This window comes from Haliaeetus albicilla, chromosome 16 (assembly GCF_947461875.1).
Source record: "Haliaeetus albicilla chromosome 16, bHalAlb1.1, whole genome shotgun sequence".
In the NCBI taxonomy this organism is placed as follows: Eukaryota; Metazoa; Chordata; class Aves; order Accipitriformes; family Accipitridae; genus Haliaeetus; species Haliaeetus albicilla.
The window spans coordinates 30,471,237-30,492,035 of NC_091498.1; the positions used below are offsets into that span (position 1 = coordinate 30,471,237).

General features: G+C 40.0%; 1 protein-coding gene across 1 annotated transcript; it reads right to left on the bottom strand.

The window, feature by feature from the left end:
* Positions 1-10: 10 nt before the first annotated feature.
* On the bottom strand, positions 11-20,275 carry FBXO3 (F-box protein 3). The gene is made up of 11 exons (XM_069804160.1): positions 20,114-20,275; positions 16,677-16,766; positions 13,203-13,366; positions 11,279-11,393; positions 8,437-8,641; positions 6,783-6,828; positions 4,418-4,502; positions 3,439-3,561; positions 2,869-2,984; positions 2,282-2,472; positions 11-1,175 (listed from the first exon to the last, which is right to left on the bottom strand). The coding sequence occupies exons 1-11, from the start codon at positions 20,218-20,220 to the stop codon at positions 1,050-1,052; spliced, it is 1,368 nt and encodes a 455-aa protein (XP_069660261.1). The 5' UTR covers positions 20,221-20,275; the 3' UTR covers positions 11-1,049.
* Positions 20,276-20,799: the final 524 nt, after the last annotated feature.

Here is a 20,799-nt window from a genome sequence, read left to right on the forward strand (position 1 = left end):
CATGTAGCACTTTGGAGCAAAGGAGGCAGTTGTTTATTAATGACAATGAAAACAAAATAAAAGTGATAAAGCAAACAGATACCTCTTTAAATATAAACTTTCTAGTCATCTGGTGTTCTGTCAGGGTCGTCCCCCCCCATCCCCCCCCCCCCCGCCTTTTTTTTCTTTTCTTTTTTTATTCAGGCGTAGTTACAAAAATCCATAGAGGATTTAGGGAAACATGATACTTCAACATAAATTTGTCACCTATGACAAAGTCTGAACAGCAAATATCATATAAAGAAAAAACTCAAAATATATTTACAAATTCATACTTCGTAGTCATTGAGAAATTTCTTGGTTACCGAGTGGCAGATTACGCAGGTACACTACATTCCAAAAGGCGTTATCCAATCAGAGTCACTTAGCATAAAATTAAGCTGAAAGACAGATTGTCTAAAAATAAGGCCAGTTTCATTTCCAATTTATGCATGTGATGACCAGAATTTTCTGGTACTTCTATGTTAATTAAAAAAAAAAAAAAAGAGCATAAGAGCACCTGATCTCACCCAAATGGCATCCACAGACCAAACTGCAAGTTTCATTCTTAGCAGGAGTTATCAAGAGTAGAAACTCATGAGAAAGGACAACAGTATACACCTTTTATGCCATCTTGTCTATTGCTAATTTTAAATGCTCATATAAAAACAAATCCCCACACCATATTTGCAATATGATCATAAATAGGCAATAGTTTAAAAATGTAAGATATGATTACCTCGAACTAACAAGCTGTTCCGCACTTTGGAAAAAAGTGAACAAAGCCCAAACACCTTTCTCTTCCTCTTCCTCTCCCTCCCCCCAGCACCCCCCAGCACCCTCCCCACTTCCAAACCTGGAAAAAAAAAAAGTTATACTCTGATGAATATTAGAACTGGCACCAACATTCATGCTAGTTGCCCTGATGTGCAACAGAAAGTTCATTTACAAGAGTCAGAAATATTCTTATGCACTAGCCCCAAAGAGTTCAGCTTCTGAAAACAGTTTATTTTGTTTTGAAGAAAATCCCATCAGGTATGACGCGGGCAGCGTCCAGAAGGTGCAGGAATGTCCAACACTCTACGTCGATCTTCGTATTCATCAGTGTCTGTGGAATCTTCGTCTTCATCCACTGCATATTCATTGTGATTTGTTTCCTAACACAAAACACATCCATATTTAATTAAAATCTGTTCCAGTTATAAGCAAGCACTAACAATTACCTAGAAAAATCTGAAGTCTGTATTACCACGTCAATTAGCTGAAACAGACATTGTACTCTATGTCCTAAAATCAGCTCCTTACAATGACGAAGTTTAATGTGCAATAGAGATCATCTTGCCAAACTACTTGATCTTTAACTCAGTAAATATTCATTAACCTTCATTATTTCATATGTACCACTACGTAGAGCCACAATTCAGTATCTTAGCTGTACCAATTTTCTTGGTTGGTTATGATGTCTTTTATTAAAAGCAGTTGAAAAACAAACGGTCGTTACTACCTTTAAAATCAGAGGTAGAGCAAAAGAGAAAAGCAAATTATTTTTACAGTCAACTGAATGGAAGGAGGTTACAACTCCCATAAATGTGAGCAGGAGTTAAGAGATGCCATTTTCTGTTAGAAGCATGACATCTGCTGGCACTTACTGTTAGAGCTACTGCTAACGAGCATCTCAAATCCCTGGGAAAACATGAGAAAGTTTACAAGTAGATGTCTACCCCCAGGGAAAGACTCAGTGCTTGCACAAAAACTTCCAAGTTCTATCTAAATTAGTCACTAAATAAGGGCTATGCTAGTGATAAAATAAATAAAGCATTCTTCTCTAAATGTGCCAAAGGGATAAATTATATAGTTAACCTGCAATCTCCAAACTAAAACTACATTATAATTAACAGCAAGCTAAATATCTTACTGATTTGCAAAGTCATTAAGTGACTTGATGAAATGAACCTTCAGTGAGAACTAATGAACATCGTATGGACTGCTATCTTTTTTAAGTTGTCATTAACTGAAACTTTTCATGTTGAAGAACGTAGATACGCTATTATAGCTAAAACAGACAAGTGTGGGGTGGGTTTTTTTGAGAAACGTTTCTGATAAAAAAGTGATTTTCAAGAAAAGAATGAAAACTGAAAAATGATGTGACATTGACGTTTCAACACAGTTACACTGTCCTATTAAAATTAATCCAAGCGTTCTTGGAAAACAGGAGGATGGGGGGAAAAAAGTGTAGGATAAGCACAACTACATCTCTGCTTACCATTCGTGCTGTAGACACCTTGAATGTTGGACACACCATATGAAATCTGGGAATTGTGACATTAAAGAATTTGTCCTTGTAGTAGAGGCAGTGGAAGGTGTAATACCCCTCCATATATCCAGATGTTGTGGAAAACGTAGTACAGCTGGTATATTCATAGACTCTCCCTGGACTGATAATTGGAAACTCCCCTGTTGGTAAAACATTAGATCACAATAGTAAGGACTGAGGTAGAAATACAATTGAGCAGTTTGCTAAAGCACTTGCACTCCACAACATATTCAGGCAGATGATTTTATGTTCCGGTGGATGCATAAATGATTCTCAGCAATTACTGATGCTAAAAAATTGTCTGAAGAGTGGTTAACTATCAGGATGTTCAGACATCCCTTGTGAAACAACCTTAAAGACAAAACAGGTGGATACACATCCCTTTCTTTCAAGCAACAAAATGATTTTCATACAAACCATACAACTATTACCCTCCGTCACCATGATAAACGGCTAGTGACGTAACTTTTGTAACATGTACGTTAAATACAGAAACACTCTCTCTGTTGGGTTCGTAAAAGCAATCTTTTACTTACCAACTACTCCAGGACCCTGAACTTCTTCTACATCACCTTTGGCATTTGTTATTCTCCAGTATCGACTGTCCAGCTGACAAGCCTTCTCAGGAAGAGCATCTTTGGACATTTCAATTCTAGAAGCCAAACAGCATACTTAATGGTTACGTAACTACTTTCATACATTTTAAGAAATACTTTAGTATCCTTGGGATCTCTCTCCAAGTAGACTGGGCAAAAAACCCCTAACCCCTAAGGCAAAGAATACTGAATCAGCTGTTGGGATTCATGCCCATGCCTCTGCTTCACTATCTATCATTATTTACCCCTTTCTAAATCACAAGAGCTACTTGTAACTTCTTTTCCCCACCCGTCACTGTACTTTATCAATTACCAACTTGACTAGTACTTTGCGACCCTGATCAGGTAATGATTTAGTATTTTTTTTTTTAATAAGTACAGCATGTTGTACACATCCTATTCATTTTAGAACATTTTTGAATGCTGTGCATAAGTTTGCAACAACTGATGCTTTGAACGTTACATAGGTCTCTCCTGTGTTATACAAGTTAATTCAGTTGTTATTTTTACCTGATTCTGTAAGTGAAGAAATAATGTGGTGGATGTACAGAACTGAGTTCAGGTAGAAAAGATGTGGACACAGAAACAGTAATATCTCCTGTGGTAGCAACACATTCTTTATCATGCACATACCTACAGAAAGGAAAACATCAATGCTGCAAATAGCTCTGTACATTCAAAACAGAAAACTAAACATGTAAAGTGATTAGTTAATTACTAATAAGAGCACTGTGGTGCTAGATTAAAAGTAATTCTTAACTTCTCATTTGGCAGTTAAATAAAGGATGTATGTATGCAGTGTCTTCACGATGTATACTTTCCCATCACCAAAATTCATACAGCTGCGGATCTCTTCGTACCTCCGTTAATGCTTGTATTAAGCTAAGCGTATAATTTCATCTGAAGTCAATGAAAACACACTTGTTTAATAAGGATGTGTCATTATGCTATTTAAAAAACAAAACCTAGAAACTTCTATGGCAAATTAATTTACAGATCAGGAACTTGGTTCTATAGCATCTGAGTTTGAAAGAATTAAGGCTCTTGCTTATATTTAGAAGAAATTAAAAGTGCATGAAGATTCAAACACCAGAACAAGTCCTGTTTATTTACATATTCAACAGTGTTATTTTAGAGACCAGTTTGGTGAAACAATTGCTTTTTCAATAACTTGGAACAGTCCTGCAGCAGCAGCACACTCATGGCAAGCAGAATATATATTATGCTGTTAGCTAAACTTCAGATCAGTTTTGACACAAATTCTGGTTCTGATAATGCAAAGTTACAAACTCTGAAGCTTCTGGTATAAAAAAAGAAGTTTCTTTAAGCATTCTGTTTTACAGCTTTATCTTCAATAACTTTCACATGCTTTCTCGTCTCTCCACCATCAGCTTTTGTATCAGATACCCATAACTACTTGGAAAGAGGTCAGCATTCTAGAAGAAGCATCAAAACCTTGCAGTGAGGTTATAAAGCCCAGTCACAGTACCTGAAAATCTGGTCTCTGATGATAGGATAACCACCAGTTACAACTTTGTTTACATAGGATGTAAACCACTCCAAGTAAGATGTACCTAGATGCCAAAGAAAAGTATTCATAAGGACAGGTAAATTTACCACTAAGCACATTACAATAAATACTTCAAGGAAACAGTTTAAAGCTTTGAATATATAAACTCTCGGGCTTGCTTAGATGAGTCACTCAATATTCCAGTCCATTCTACCAACAAAGATCGTTTGGAGAAACCAAGCAAGAACTAAGAGTTAAGGGTGCATACTCCAGAAATAACACAGCAAACAAAGAATCTCTTAGCTAAGTATTTCACATTATAGTCATGGTCTTCGAATGCTGGTGTCTCTCATCATCCGGTTTCCTTCTCATGACTGTTCAGCTGCGACTAGGAAAGAAGACAAATATAGTGGCCTATACTACTTGTATAGCTATGCCCAGCTGTTCTACCTATGCGAGGCATGCAAGCCTGCTGGTGGATTTATAGACTTAGTTTTGATATCCAGGTTTCTGTATGAATACGGTTTCTAAGTAACATGCTAGCAAGTTGCAGAATTTCCCTCTCCTTAAAAACAGGGATAAGCCATAGATATATTCCCCACTCCTGCTAGCAACCCAGAAGACTAAGACTGTATGTCGTTCCGAAGAACCTGGGATTTTCAGACATTTACAGCCATTGTCTGAGAACAGCTTTTCATACACCTACAGCCATTCTTCAGGAACACCTCAATTTCTAATTAGACAGTCAAGCTGTCACATTTAACTCTCAAAGAAGAGAGTTTCATACAAGACATATCAGCTCTCCGTAAATGAATTACTCAGCCATAAATCTTCCAAGCATTGCAATACAGAGTTCAATAGAAAACTACAGAGTTCTTCAACTGTTTGTCAATATTACTGATACAAAACTGGATTTAAGCTAGAATACTAAGAAATCATTATCCTCACCTTCACTGATGTGTTATCAAATACTACCACTCCTGTTAGATTAAGTGTACTTACCACTTCTTCCTTTGAGCAAGAGCTATGTGTACTGTCCTTTGATCTTTTGGAAGTCTATGGAACTCCAAGTTTATTATCCTCCTTTCTACCACTAATCCACGAAATGCAAACCTCGTATAAAAGTAACTCTGAATGGAGAAAGTGGACCAATTTACCCTGTCACCTTCAAAACGACAAGATAAATGCTGTATATGAAACTTCCCCTCCACCCTGCAATAAGCCAAGATTAACCCTCTCAGCCAAGCGGAATAAATTTAAATATGATGTCAGATCACCTCACCATTAACTCAAATCCATAAAAGCAGCAACCGTCAGCAGCAATACCAATTCACCATAGAGTAGCTTTAAAGTATTACATATTCCTCAGGTGGAGAGAAGCAAGTAACCAAACTCTTGAGCTTCTGTTATATCTTTCCTACGATGGTTCTAAAGCATACAATGCATTCTGCAATAAGACCTTTGTAAAACAGATGACAGGTTGACTACTTCATATTGAAATCAGTTCATACAATCAGTCAGTACATAGAAAGGTTTCCTAAAATTAGCGTGGCTAAGAGTTTGACTACCTTCAACTCAAACCAGCAATGGTATAGCACTGTCTACTGTGGTTTCTCACTGTAATATTAATACATAAATCCTAAGAAATGCACAAGGCTAAATTTCAGTACTATTTTGGTGCCATTTATTACATATCTGCTTTCCCACTGAGTGAGAGGAATTAATTTAGACATAGCCACAATTACCAGATTCCAGTGGATTAACAAAAAGAAATAATCAAAACACTATTCCAGTGAATGTACGTCAGGCAGATGATCATCACAGATTACTACATAACCAAACAGCAGTTATGCAGTTTTCCCCTTCCCTCCTTTATCCTTTGAACAAAGAAATCAGGCAAATCAAAAATCCAGAAAGGTATTCTTCTGCAGCTATCTTTATAGTTAATTAGATTTTCATTAAGGGATGCAAAATATTTTCAACTTCTAACATGGTTGCAAAAACTACTGAGGGGGAAAAAAAAAAAAAAATCTTTCTGTCCACTTGGGTGTTGTATTTAATAACTGCTTACATCACCCCCATGATGGCTAACTTAAAAGGTTTTGCTCATTGTTAGACATGTTAGTACACTGAATGATTTGTATACAAGACACACAGAAGGACAAGCTTTAATAGCGAAAACTTGCATCTCATTTCAAGTAACCACTGATGTTTTATAGTAGGTTAGAATCTTACAAGCAGCACAGAGAATTTAGAATGCTTGCTTTGTTCAAGTCATACTGACGTGCATTTTCTAAACAGCACAGTTAAAACATTTTGCGGAATATTTTATCTAAAGCGTTACCTGTAATGAACATATCAATAGCAGATGGATTGCGAGCCATTTGGTCCTAAAAGGGAAAGAAGTTTATGGATGTATTAGGAGAGCATAGACTTTCAAGGTTAAACTTGGAACACCTGAAATACAACATAGGGAACACTTTCCCTGTATTCTCTAAACCTAAAATCTGGCTGCTTAATACATCATTATACTCCCAGTCAGATATTCAAACATATAAAAAGCACATGCCTGTCCCCATGAGTGCTCACATGATCACTGAATATACAGCGTGAACATTCACTAAGGCTCATGCATATAAAATCAGATTTAATGCATCATTCAAGAAACAAGGCCCCCCAAAAATATTGCCTTAGGACAGAAGCACAGGACAGCTGAGGTTGGAGGAGCGCTCTGGAGACGATCAGTCTAATCCCTCTGCTTGAGGGAGGGTTAGCTAGAGCACATTGCCCAGGATCACATCCGGTTGGGTTTTTCAATGTCTCCAAGAACAGACACTACACGACCTCTCCAGGTAACCTGTTCCAGTGTTCAACCACACTCACAGTAAAAACATTTTTTTGTACGTCTAGATCAAGTTTCCTGTGTTTCAACTTGTGCCCACTGCTGCTTCTTCTGTCATTGGGCAGGCATCACTGAGAAGAGTCTAGCCCTGACTCTTTATGCCCTGCTACCAGGTATTTATAAACATTGAGAAGATTCCCCTGAGCCTTCTCTAGGCTAAACAATCCCAGCTCCCATACTACCATATTCTCCCCTGAAAAAAGCAGGGCTGTCCACAGATGAGCAAAAATATAAGTGAGTAACCTTCCAAGTTCCCAAGCATTATCCAGAAGGTTTAAATACTCAGCATAATACAAAGGGGGATCTTAACATCCTTCAAGTGATCCATTATCAAGGCATCCCCTAGAAATCTCATTGCTACATGCTTTGAAAACAAACAGTCAGGAACTCCATAGCAGGATGAAGAGTCCCCCCTAAGAAGCACCCTTTACTCACCCTGCCTTTTTTGAAGGCTGGGGGCGGGGGGGACAGGTAAGGAAGTCATCAGGGCACAGGTAAGGAGAGAGAGGGCTAAAATCTTGTTAGGTATAATATCCTTAAGCTTCACTAGCAACAATATGCCTATCCTAAAATACTACAGCTATAGGAATTATGAAAAATACTCAAATAATTACGTTCTACAAAGGAGGTGTTCAAGAGCAATTTGTTCTTTCACTGGAGAGTAAGTTTTGCTTACAAACCAGGGGGTATCATTTATTGCAGTAAGTTTACATTTAGCATATCTGGGGGAGGAGATATATACAGATGCCGATCTTCCATAACGGAGAAGCTTTTCTTCCTTACAGAAAGAGGGACAAGAGTATATACCTGCCATAGTTTGAACAAATTAATACCTTCCAACAAGGATGAATGTTGTCCGCCATCATGAACCTACAGCCATTAACAACTTCATGTAAATTTCTTTCCCTTACTAACCATTCCACTTAAGGGCTTTGATGAAAACCAGATGGCAACTGAGGGGCAAGTAACGAACTAATATGATCCCTTAGTATTCACTTTCTGCTATGTAAAATATTTCAGGTATCTGATAACATGCAAAGGGACACCATCAATCATTAGAAAAGTACATTTGCAAGTATAAATGTATATTCCTTACTGGACATTGATAGAAGATCTCATATTTATTTCGTCCCTCCACACTCTCCAGGGCCATGTATTGACTCAGGCCAGTATGAATGCAAAAAGTAAGAGGAAGGCATTGCTTCAGACCTAGCCTCTGCTGAAAACCTCCAGCCGCTGTGTCGATATCCAACAAGTCTTCAGAGCGGTAGTGGTTCGACAGTGCCATGCTTCCCATCAAACTTAACAGACAACAACAAAAAAAGGAAAGATAAACAGAAGATACCACTCATAAGGCAAAGATAGCTTTAAATCTTTTCTAAGCATAGATTCTGTCAATGCTATAGATGCGTACTAGACTTAGATGAAGTCCAAGTCCAGGTGCTGAAGTAGGTTATTAGTTTGCAACATCAACCTTCACAAAGGGAGGCTAGATGGCTCTAAGATAAACACCTCCTTGTATGTTTTATGCCTCCGAAAGCACCATTTTAAACTATGTTGGTGATTCCCATCATGTCTGCAACTACTTCAAAGAAGCTGTTCACAGCTGATGCAGCTTCCCCTAGTAGCATAATATAACAATAACCAGTGCTCTGTATCTCGAGTTTTGTGCAAGTTCATTTCAATACTATCAAAACATCCATGATTTTTCAATTGTAATACCAAGCTGTTATAGTAATAGTCATTGATTAAAACTCCAGTCAGCAAGGAGTGATGCTTTGGAAAAAAGGTTGAGAAGTAAAGAAGGAAAATAACTTGTTGAGTCAGAGAAATTATAATCTCAGTATAAAAACTAAGGCATACAGACACAAGTAAACAGACATACAAGGAAAGAACGAGACAATATGCATCAGCGTGACACGGCAAGACCATCAACTGTCTAATTTTTTCCTCTAGCTTTTTGTATGCATCACAGCAAAGGATGGGATTTTTTAATTTGTTTTTGACGATAAGGAAGTGACGTTGAAGACAGTAAAAGGAGCCTCTCTATGCATAAGAAAAGAATATATATATTTGGAAAAAAGTAGTACTAATCTGAAATACGTAACAGATTAGGAACAGAGGTGAGCATCGGAAGCTAAAGTTAATGTTGATATGAATGTTGGGCTAGGTAAGAGCTAGGGTGAAAGTAAAAAAAAAAAAAAGAACAAGCAACCTACACTCAATGTAATAAAGGGGCAAACAATGGAAGAATGATAAAAAGGGGTAACATGACCAAATTAATCAACTACAAGGGCACACACTACAGCAGTGCGCTTCACAATAAGAGGAATACACAAACCTATAATGTACACTTCCCCACCCATACTCCCTTCTAATTTGCCTTTCAATGATGTTCTCAGATGCAGACTCTTGCAGATGCTAAGCTTTTACTGGTGTTATGAAAGCAGTGACTCAGGTGCAAGCTGCCACATGTCAGCATGATATAAGCTGCTCCCATCTTGGGCAACAAGTTCCATTCCTCTCTTTCCTTACATAGTCTTGCCTGGAATTAGCACGTCCTACAGTTTAAAAAGCAATGCTAACATCCAAACATGGAAACCTGAAACTCTAACAATGACAGCTAGTCCCAAATCTCCTCCATTTCTGATCTAACATGCCAACAACTTGCTGCATAGACTTCCACTAACCTACACCTGATCTTCCCAGTATTCATCTCCCACAAGAAAGCAAGCCTACCCCCAACAGTAAGACCGCACCTTCCACTTGCAGTGTGGCAGCCCTTCTTGCTCCAGGGTCCCACATGTCAGACCTAACTTGTCACCCAGTCAGTGCTCCACCAACATTTGTCAGCCTGTGTGCAAGGCTCAGGCCTTCACTTCGAGGGCACAGCAATGGACCACAGCCCACTGGCAGTTATTCAAGCTGAAAGGCATGCCCAAAGGCATACGTCCGCTCCTGCAGCCCTTCCACAGGCACATCTTCACAGTAGAGGCTTCATGGGAGTGAAAAAGTAGTAGGAAGAGCAGGAAGCACACAAGCGGCAGAGCTCCATTTGAAGTCTACAGAACTAGGGCACCTATCTCCTCTCTAAAAAAAGTCTCTCCTGGAAAAGAAACAGAACTAGAATTCATCCTTATGGTTGCATAAAACTGTTTCCCACATCCCTTCTGCACATACAACACTAGAAGTGGAAAAAGCTGCACCTTCTTTACTAGTGAAGGTTTTGGTAGAGCAACGTGAATGCATTGCCCCCTACAGACACTGCAATGATTTGCCATAGCTTTCCATCTTTTGCTAATGTTTGCGGCACTTCATCAAGTGCTGACGTGCTAACTTCTTCTGTAGCTGGGAGATAGGAAACTATGTTTGGTCATTTGCCTTCTAACCTTAATGTAAAAGGAGTTCTGAATTGCTGAAACTGCATAAAATTGTAAAATCTGCTACTGAGAAAACTTAGTTTGCAGAACTGACGTTTTGATTCTATTTAAAACGACTACCTGGTTTGAAAATTATTCCCTAACCATTTTAAAGAAAAAAGTTATTAAATAATGAAACCTGAAGAGTGCAAGAGGCTAATTTACTTATGTAATACAAAGCAAAACTTCAGGGGAGCAACTTGCAGTGGTATGATTAAAAGCCTAACAGTTGGAAGTTTTAGTTATTACCAAAAAAAAAAAGGGGGGGGTTCTTGCTAGGAAAAAGAACTGAAGTGTAAGAGTAATTTGAGCAATTAGAAATCTACACTGTGTTTTCAATTACTTCTGAGACTAGAAGATAGCCAATTCTAGAAGTGTCATTTCAAGCAGTCACTCAGCTACAATACATTTAAATGCTTAATTTATCCTGTTCAGCAGACATTTTATCTTTTTAATATATAAACTATCCAAGAAATACAAAAGAAATTAGTAACTTGGTATGTAGCTTTTGATCCTTACCCAGGAACAACTAGCTTCTGTCCATTATGAATACGAAATGAACATCGATAGTCATCAGGGAGTTTGCAACCTATTTGCGCTTCCACCGCATCTAGATCTTCCTCCCGCACGCTCTCTGTGTACAAAAAGAAACAGAGTATTAAGTGGCAGTTTCGGAGGGGGAATCAAGAACTGCTGCTCCTACCTAAGTCTTGAATTTAATGCTGCTTCACTACTCTGCCCCCAAGTGCCCAGTATGCTGTTCCTGACAAAGGTGAATTAATATTAGAGTTTGTGTTAAGACCTCTCCTTTAAAACTTTATTTCACATCACTTCATCAGAGTTGCTTGGCTAGAAATAAGGCAAAATCTAGCTACATTCTAGACATAAAAGCATGTCTTCAACTGCCAAAGACAATTTTAAGTAGCCCCAGCAACCTTAGCATTATGGATTTTTTTTTAATGTTATCACAAAAGGAATACATATTTCAAAGTATTTTGCCACTTATAATTCAGAGAAAGTGAACTAACAGACATACAAAAGCAAGATGCATTCAGTTCAACTTTGGGACGCAGCTGTCTACTAGCATGGTCTCAAGAATCTTCCACTGATTAAATTCATGCTAGTGGCCAGAATCACTAAAAATCAAGTATTTAAAATACAAAGCATAGAATTTGTAAGTGCCTTGATCAAATGAACACGGACTCAAGTCAATATTTGGTGACTATTGTGTGCTAGGTGGCACAGAATGAATACTACGCAAATGTGAAAGGAAGCTGATTACATTAAATGATTACTTAATACAGCACCAATCTCCATCCAATGAAATCTCAACAGGCCTGACTTAAGCAGAAAGTATTTTATAAAGTGAAGTGAACCTTCTCCCCACAATATTGTCATTAGCTGACAGAGTTTCAGTTAAAACTTTTATGCAATACTGATTTTACTCTTTCATCATTCTAAGGGTTACTTCTTTCAGTTTCCAGTCTAATCAGTTACAAAGAAATGTTGGCTGCAGCCACCATTCACCTGGAATTTGAAGCAATAAATAGGTTGTAACAGGGGGATTTTGTATCATCAACAGAAGGGACTGGGGAGTAACTACCCTTAGACCTCCACACATGCTTCAGGGGGGTTCCGCACCCTCACTTCTAGCAAAGATCAACTGAGTGGCCTTTGTGCTCTGTTCCAATCAAGGCTTCTTGGGTGATTTTTTTTTTTAACCCCTTTTCATATTCATTATCCATTTCATTTATATGGCATAATTTAACAATTCATTGAAACAAGATCCTGTATAAATGGTATTAAAAAGGTGTAAGTTATGGAAGAACTTAATTTGAAAACAGAATCCTGGGGGGGTGGAGGGAAATAAAAATTGTTGTTCAGCCAATAATTTACCTTCATTAGAGGAACACAGTAAGACCTACAGAAGGAAAAAAAAAAAAACAAACCAAAACAAAAAAACCTTCCTTTTTGATTGGCTTTAGTTTAAAATGCCTGCTTTCATGTGAAAGTGTTTTAATTAGGTCTTAAGAAAATCTCACAAATAAAATCACATCAACAGGTCCCAGGTCCTTGAAGTAATGGGATTATTAAACTAAAAAATAATAATAAACAAACAAACAAACCAGTCATAGCAACCAAAGACAAAAGCAGTAGAAGTGTATTCATTTCCTGATTATCCAGAGATAAAGAAGACAGACTGGTCACTAGACAATAAAAAAAAAGAAAATCTTGATTCCTTCTCTGAAAAGAAATCTTCAGAGAATCTATGGATCACTAGTAATTAGGCAAGGACTAATATATGTGGTCCAATCTACTTATTTACTGGAGGGGAAGGGAAAGCACATCTACTTGACTTTCAGGGCTCCAGTAACTGAGGCACACACCGATAATGTCACGTCAGCCAACCTACTAAAGAAAGCAGGTATTACATTGTACCTACCTTTCAAAGAACCAATCATCCGAGGACACCGCTGTCCTAAGTACTTCTCTAGGTCGTCCCAGGCTTTTTTCAATGTAGCATAGTATCGGATATATCTTCCTAGGTCAGAGTAAGTACTGATGAAGATGGCTTTCCAGCTCTGATTTCGTTGACTTTTTTCCTCTCTAAGTGGACATGAAGAAAATAAGTTCAAATACCAGCCCAAAAAGCTTGACTTCTAAACCCAAGAAGTTAATATTTGCTATTTGGCAGAAACAGCTTGCATAATATTAAGCCAGGAACGCTTTGAGCCACATGAAGCCACACAAACTCAATTAATTCTGACATCTATTCAACAGCTACTTGGAAAAGAATTGGGAAACATTTGGGGTACTTGGTATCAGGGGAAAATTTAGGAACAGTACTCCTTTAAACAGATTGCTGCCTATTATTAAATCTTAGAACTGGTGAATAGCTAATTCACATCACATTTCACACATACACAGAGAAGGCCTTTAAAAAAATTTTTTTTAAAAAAATCACATTTTTTGATCTACTGCCTTAGTCACAAACTCCTTTATTTACCCAATAAGAAGGATTAAGGAGCAAACTAGAGAGTTAAATGAGAACTCTGTGCAATGATCTGGAAAGTCAGTTTCTTAAGGAATTACTGCATATTCAGCTCTCCTCACAGGCACAACAGCAGGCTATGCGAAGAGAGGCTGCCAAAAAAATGCTGACTAACATCTGACAAAGGATGCCTGACTCCAAATTGTAGCAGCCCTTGCATCTTTGCGTTAGGATATATTCCAACTCCTCAAACTCCAGCCAGCATGCTGAATCTAAAAGATTTAGTACAGCTTCATACAACTAAATAAAAATGTAACAATTGAGAAGTCATCACATCACCTTTAAGATCATCTTTAGCTCTAAAAAGGAGAGAAGAACCTTACTTCTTGAAGAAGAATGGAGGGGGGAAAAAGTAGATTAAGTTTAATCTGGGAAATTAGATAAACTAATGTCAAACCAAAGAGGTTAAAAGCAAAAAACCCCAAAGTGAATTACGTCTCAGCAGCTGACAGAAGTTTCAGCATATTTTCACTCTCCAAATGTTATTTGTAGAAATTACCCACAGCCTTCATTACTCAGTTTTTCTTGGCAATAGAGAAGCCAGAATCTGAGAGGCCAACCCCAGAGCCAGTTCTCCTTAGCAAAGCTCTATAACCCCCTCATCTTCACCCATACACACAACAACTTCCTCTTCTAAAGCATCAGGTACTCAGTTTGAACTTCCCACTTCCTTACCTTCTTTCCCCATCTCCCACCAGATTTTCCTTTCTAGTTTGGATTCTAGTAAGACTATCGCTTAGGATTTTTAGATTCTTTTGCAGAGAATCTCAAGGCAAAATTTTAGAAGTTGTGTTGTATCTTCATAAGCTGCATATAATTAGAACGTGCACAGTATGTTTATCTTAGTGGATTCAACTTTGCTTGCTGTTAATTTTTAATACAGTCTGTATGATACAATATAGATTACAAACTACAAGCTTGGAAATGTTTTTCTAAATTACCTTCTCCACCCACTTATGCATATATATTAACTCCTTATCACTAGCTGTTCTGCCACCTTAGGCTACTTGTGTAATACAAGGAGCGCCTGCATAACCTGAATAATGGAAAAATACATGGATCTGATCCTTGAAGTCATAAGTAGTTAATACTCCTCACAGTTTACAATATAAAAAGATATTGTCTAGAAAACAGGACACAAAGAGGGGATAAAAAATAACAAAACTGGTTGCTAATTCACTTCAGTCAACTCCACAAGCTTTCTCAGCTCTCGAGAAAAACATGCTTCTTCAGCAAAGATGTGGATTGTTACCTTTATAGTTAGCTTCCACTTAACAGACATCCTGAGTTCAATGCAAGCAAGTGAACAGAAAATGAGCTTTTTAAAAAATCGCAACACCTCAAGAACCATGTATGTAAAACTTTCTACGCAGCCCAACGTGACTTTCCTGGGAAAATGATGGAGAAAATCCTCCTGGAAAGCATTTCCAAACATGGGAAAGACAACAAGGTGATCAGGAGCAGTCAGCATAGATTCACGAAGGGGAAATAATGCTTGACCAACCTGACAGCCTTCTACAATGAGGCGACTTGCTTGATGGGTGAGGGGAGAGCAGCGGATGTTGTTTACCTCAAATTTAGCGAAGCCTTCAACACTGTCTCTCTGCTAATAACATCACAGAGAAGCTGACAAAGTATGGATTTGATAAGTAGATAGTGAGGTGGCCCGAAAATTGGGTGAACGACCAGGCCCAAAGGGTAATCAGTTGGAGGCAAGTCACTTGTGGTGTTCCCCTGGGCTCCACACTGGGGCCAATACTATTTAATACCTTCATTAATGACCTGGATGATGGGACAGTACACCCTCAGCAAGTCTGCAGATGCTACAAAACTGTGAGGAGTGGTTGATACAGCAGATGGTTGTGCGGCCAGTCAGAGAGACCTCAACAACCAGAGAAGAATCTTCAATTCAACTAGGGGAAATGGAAAGTCCTGCACCTGGAGAGGAATAACCCCAGACACCAGTACACGCTGGGGGCTGACCAGCTGAGAAGAACCTGGAGGTCTTGGTAGACACCAAGCTGACCATGAGCCAGCAACGCACCCTCGCAGCAAAAAAGGCCAACAGTATCCCAGGCTGCAATAGGAAGAGTGTTGCCAGCAGGTCAAGGGAGGTGTTCCTCCCTCCCTAGTCAGCACCGGTGAAGCCACATCTAGAGTACTGTGTCCGGTTCTAGGCTCCCCATTATAAGAAACATACGGGCATACTGGAACAAGTCCAGTGCAGGGCCTCAAAGATGATTATGGGACTGGAGCATCTTTCACATGAGGAGAGGCTGAGTGAGGTGGAGAAGGCTCAGGGGGGATCTTATCAATGCATACAATTACCTGATAGGAGGGAATAAAGATGGAGCCAGACTCTTCTCAGCAGTGCCCACTGATAGGACACTGGACACAGTCCTGAGCAACCTGCTCTAGGTGACCCTGCATGAGCAGGGGAGTTGGACTAGAGGATCTCAAAAGGTCCCTTCCAACTTCAACTATTCTATGATTCCAGTCCTGGCTACCCTTGACACAACCATCGAGTTGTACCCCTCATAATTACAGAACTTGGAATACTACTTTCCTATATAGAATATTTGGTGTCTGGTAAGGCCAAGTTGCAGCTTCTCCTTCAGCCTAGGCATTAACAGGGCACCTCTTCTCTACCCATCCATGAAACTTTTTAACGCTTCTACATTCATGAAGCTTTTTTAGGAAATTAACATTTTTGATACCTCTAACCTTTCACTGATTTGAAGCTGGTGAGAAGCTGGTGAATACCACTTCAATCTTAGAGTTACTAGAAGTAACATGGACATAGAGACATCACAATAACATAAGCCTCATCTTCATAGAAAAAAGTCTTAAAACAACCACACTTACTCTGAAATAAGCCAGTATTTCTTGCAGTGTCTCTTCCACAACGGATCATGGCTTGATAGCTGATTTAATCTTCGACTTAAATAGCAGCAACTATAAATATAAAATCATTAGATTTGATTGCAAAGGAGTAGCAAAATAAACAGGGATAAATACTGACCAGTATATTACATGTTGTGTTCCCATGAAATAAATGCAGCATTTGAAAGTTAGTTAGCTGTGCTTTTTAGAGTTGTGCTTTCAATGGTTACAAGTCTTCACTACAGCTGTGTAAGTCATGAACTACTTTTCTACACACTTCAAGAACTGTAAGCTATTGAGTAATTTTGTAAAGCAGGTCATCCTGCAGACTTACGCCATCGTAAACACTGCCTGAAAGATTTCGGAGTGACTCCACTCCAGTGGCAAGCATTCCAGTAGCACAGGCTAGTTATTACGATTTAAATTGCTTTCTTACCTGTATTGTCAGTCTCTACTCTATCTCTTCCACTGTTTCCATACTACTGAAAGCTCAAACAGTAAGCTACAGAAACTATACAGTTTGAGTATTACAAAGTTTCCACTTTAAGTTGTTGAAATAACAAACTTCGTGACCAGAAACAGACACAGGAAAAATACAAAGGGTAACAGACCTGGAAATAAGTACTGCAAGCTCACTGTAATGAAGACCATATATAAGCTCTTGCCATCGCATTACAGGTAATATTGCTACTTGAGCAAGTTAAAAGAATCGTACCTTGCACTATGCAGAGCTATTGCAAATACAGTATTAAAAAACCTGTAGGATATAGATCTAAAACTGTCCTCAGAAATCATTTAAATTGATCCTGGTTTGATGCAAGGAGATAGCAAAAACTAACCTATACTCCTGATGCCTGCTAACTTGCTCTTTAAAAAGCAGCGACGGAGGTGCCATCAAATACAGTCTGTTCCCATATTTGCTTTTACAGTTATAAAGCTTTTCTGGAACGTACAACTGGTATCGACAGCGAGACATTTCAGTGTATTTATACTAGTAGGAACGTGCGGCAAAGCATCAGCAACGTGCAGAGCAGTAATACAGGGAATGATCGTGTTATTCAAAGATTCGTAGAATTTAAAAGAAACAATTGCCTGATTTCAATCTAACCTGAAGACCAGACAATAAATCTTTTCTCTTTTGTGTTCGAGCTGAATTATCAGTTATGCTTTAAAGAAACTCCCCACAAGATACCACCAATTTAGATGTGACAACATCACTTCCTCTGGTAGCTTGTTCTAACAGTTAATATGTGTGTTCTAATGGCTGTGATTAACATCTAAATACCCCAAATGAGGTTACCAAATTTAAGCTTCCAGTTACTGCTTTCTGGCTTCTCTTCAGTGTAGTTCAGAAATTGGCAAGTAAGAAAGACCACCAGTATAAATGGACGTAGTTACACACAGCCTCTCAAATTTGTCTTTGATAAGTAAAATCAGCCAGAGTCCAGGACTGGTGAAAACATCTTGCACTGAGACTACAGAATTATTCATATTTACCTGTTCAATCCAATCCTTTTTTTTTTTTTTTACCCCAATATGTATTATAAGCTGTTTAAACTAGAATTGTATTAGTATTTCAAAATCAACCTCAACAAAGTAAAGCAATTCTCCTGTATTCCCTGCCACCACCCTTCCCCTCTGCAACAACCCAAAGACAGAAACACATTCACTTCAAACCTTGACATCTGGCTATGTAAGACCTTCATTCATGACATGGTTTTTTTTTTTGTTTGGGAGGTTTGGGGTGGGTTTTTTTTTGGGGGGGGGGGGGGGCAGGGAACAGAAATATCCCCAAAAGTCGCAGCCCTTGCAGAAATCTATTATATTGGCATTTATCAATCAAGCCTGTAGCTTCTGGTAGGAAAGAAGTCACCATGGCATCACAGGAACACGTGGCTTCAAACATGATAAAGATGCAATTAAAGCCATTCTCATCAATTAAATAAATACTTGGTGACCTGTCAGCTTTTCCATTATTTAAGGGCCACCATCAGATTAACCAACCTGTGGAATACTAGAGAAACTGTGATGTTTGCGATGGTCAGAGTATATATATGTGTCACTAAAACAAATGTAAGCGACCTAGAGATTTCCTCATCTAACGCTTTGAAGTACTACAAACAGCCAATTATGCAAAACTGCCATTACTGACCTTAAACATAGGAAGCCTACACAGTATTTCATTGTCCTTGTACAGCAAAATCAATTTCATTTTGGTAAATATTGGAGTGCCTTTACTACACCATTAGCGACTACCACTAAATCGTCCATACTGGACTTGTAACAATTGTTATAATTTTTGCTGATGTTTAATTTCTTTTTTTGCTGTTATCCTAATAGAATTCTCTGTGATGTCTTTAGCTTTCTCGACTAATATTTGCGGGGGGGGGGGGGGGGGGGGGGGGAACAACACCAAACAAGCAAAAAAACATTTTGGTCATCTTCTGTTTTGTTCATGCCTATTCCTCCCTCCTTCTTTCATTAAATGCTGTGATTTCAATCACTGCTGGTGCTTGTAACTTCATTGGTAAGGTTTTAGCTGAAAACATACCCTTGTCTTCACTGTATGACTCATAACTCTTCAGCCACCTAGTAAAGCGTCCAAGAAGAGCTTGCAACTTTCATTCATGTTTTTCTGCCTGAAAAGTCATCCTATTTCATTTCGTTTGTTTTTCCTCAAACAACAGCTCATACAAATAACTGAATATATTTACTGGCAACGAGACCACCCTTTGTTTGCCCCATAGATACGCAACAGTTTCAGGGAATTATTGATTTCACAAATTCAGTCATTGGTTCGTCTCCGAATTGTAAATTAGCTACAAACAAAACCAAGGTATAAAAGGGGAGAGAAAAACAGGGAACATTTCTTTTTGCTTAAAAAAAAAAAAAAAGGGCCAAAAAAACCCCCGAAGAACGCCACCGTTCCTGGAAGGGAGCGGTGCTTTAGGATCCGTCCTCCCCACAGCAGCTCCTCCAGAACAAGCCAAACCCTTTCCCCACACCGTTGCCGGTAACAGCCCTCCCCCGGGCCGCTTCCCCCCCCACACACACCCCCGTTTAGCTGACACCCCGACTCACACACCGAAAAGTTGTACGACCCCCTCCCGCCGCGGCCGGCTGCCTCCTCCACAGCGCTTCCCCCCCCCACCGGGCTTCACCCGCCACCTCTTCCCGCTCACCCCAGCAGCCGGTCCCGGCTCAGCCGGTAAACGCACGCCGGGCCCTCCCGCCTGGCCCCCTCAGCCCCGCCGCCGCTGAGGAGAGGGGAGAAGCGGGGGGGGGGGGGGGGTTTGCCGCTCTCCCGCTCCGCCCCGCGGCCCGCCGCTGCCTCCCCCACCCCCCGCCGAGGCCGCTCTCGGCCCTCCCGCCCCCAACGCTCCTCACGCGTGACCCGGGCAGAAACCCCGAACCCGTACCTCATCAAATCCCGGTAATCGAGGAAGCTAAGGATAAGCAACAACGGATCGGTCGGCAACAGCTCCAAGCTGAGGGTCGAAGCTTCCATATCCAGGGGCGCCGCCATCTTGCCAAGACGTCCGGCGGCTCCGCTGCCGGGGGCGGCGCCCGCCCCCTCGCGCCGCTCCGTTTGTCAGCCGGAGGCGGGGCGGGGAAGGAGCGGGAAGGGAGGGGGGGGCGGACCGCAGCGCCCCCTGGCGGCCGAGGGCGGCGGTACCTCACCTCGCCTCAGCGCTCGACCGGGGGCGGTGAGGGGGGGGACACGACTGACACAGGCCTTGGGGTAGGCCGCATTGTGTGTGTGTTTCCCCCCCCCCCCCCACGATGGCGAAAAGGCGGTCGAAGAAACTCTCTGAGACTCGTTTTGGAGTTTTTAGAAAGCAGGCGTTCCTCATTAAAGCGCTGGAGGCACGGGGGATAGTTGCGCCCAGCGCGCACGCCACAGCTTTAGCACAGGCAGGTTATAGAGAATAACTAATTGCGTATTGATCAGATTAGGACACACATACACAAAACCGTAACTGATTATCTTAGTACTGCCTACATCCGATCATGTGCAACGAAGGATCCACCTGAGCCGAAGGGCTGCTTTTGCGACCACCGACCCATTTGAAGTTCTTGTCGGCTTGTCCTCAAACTCTTTATT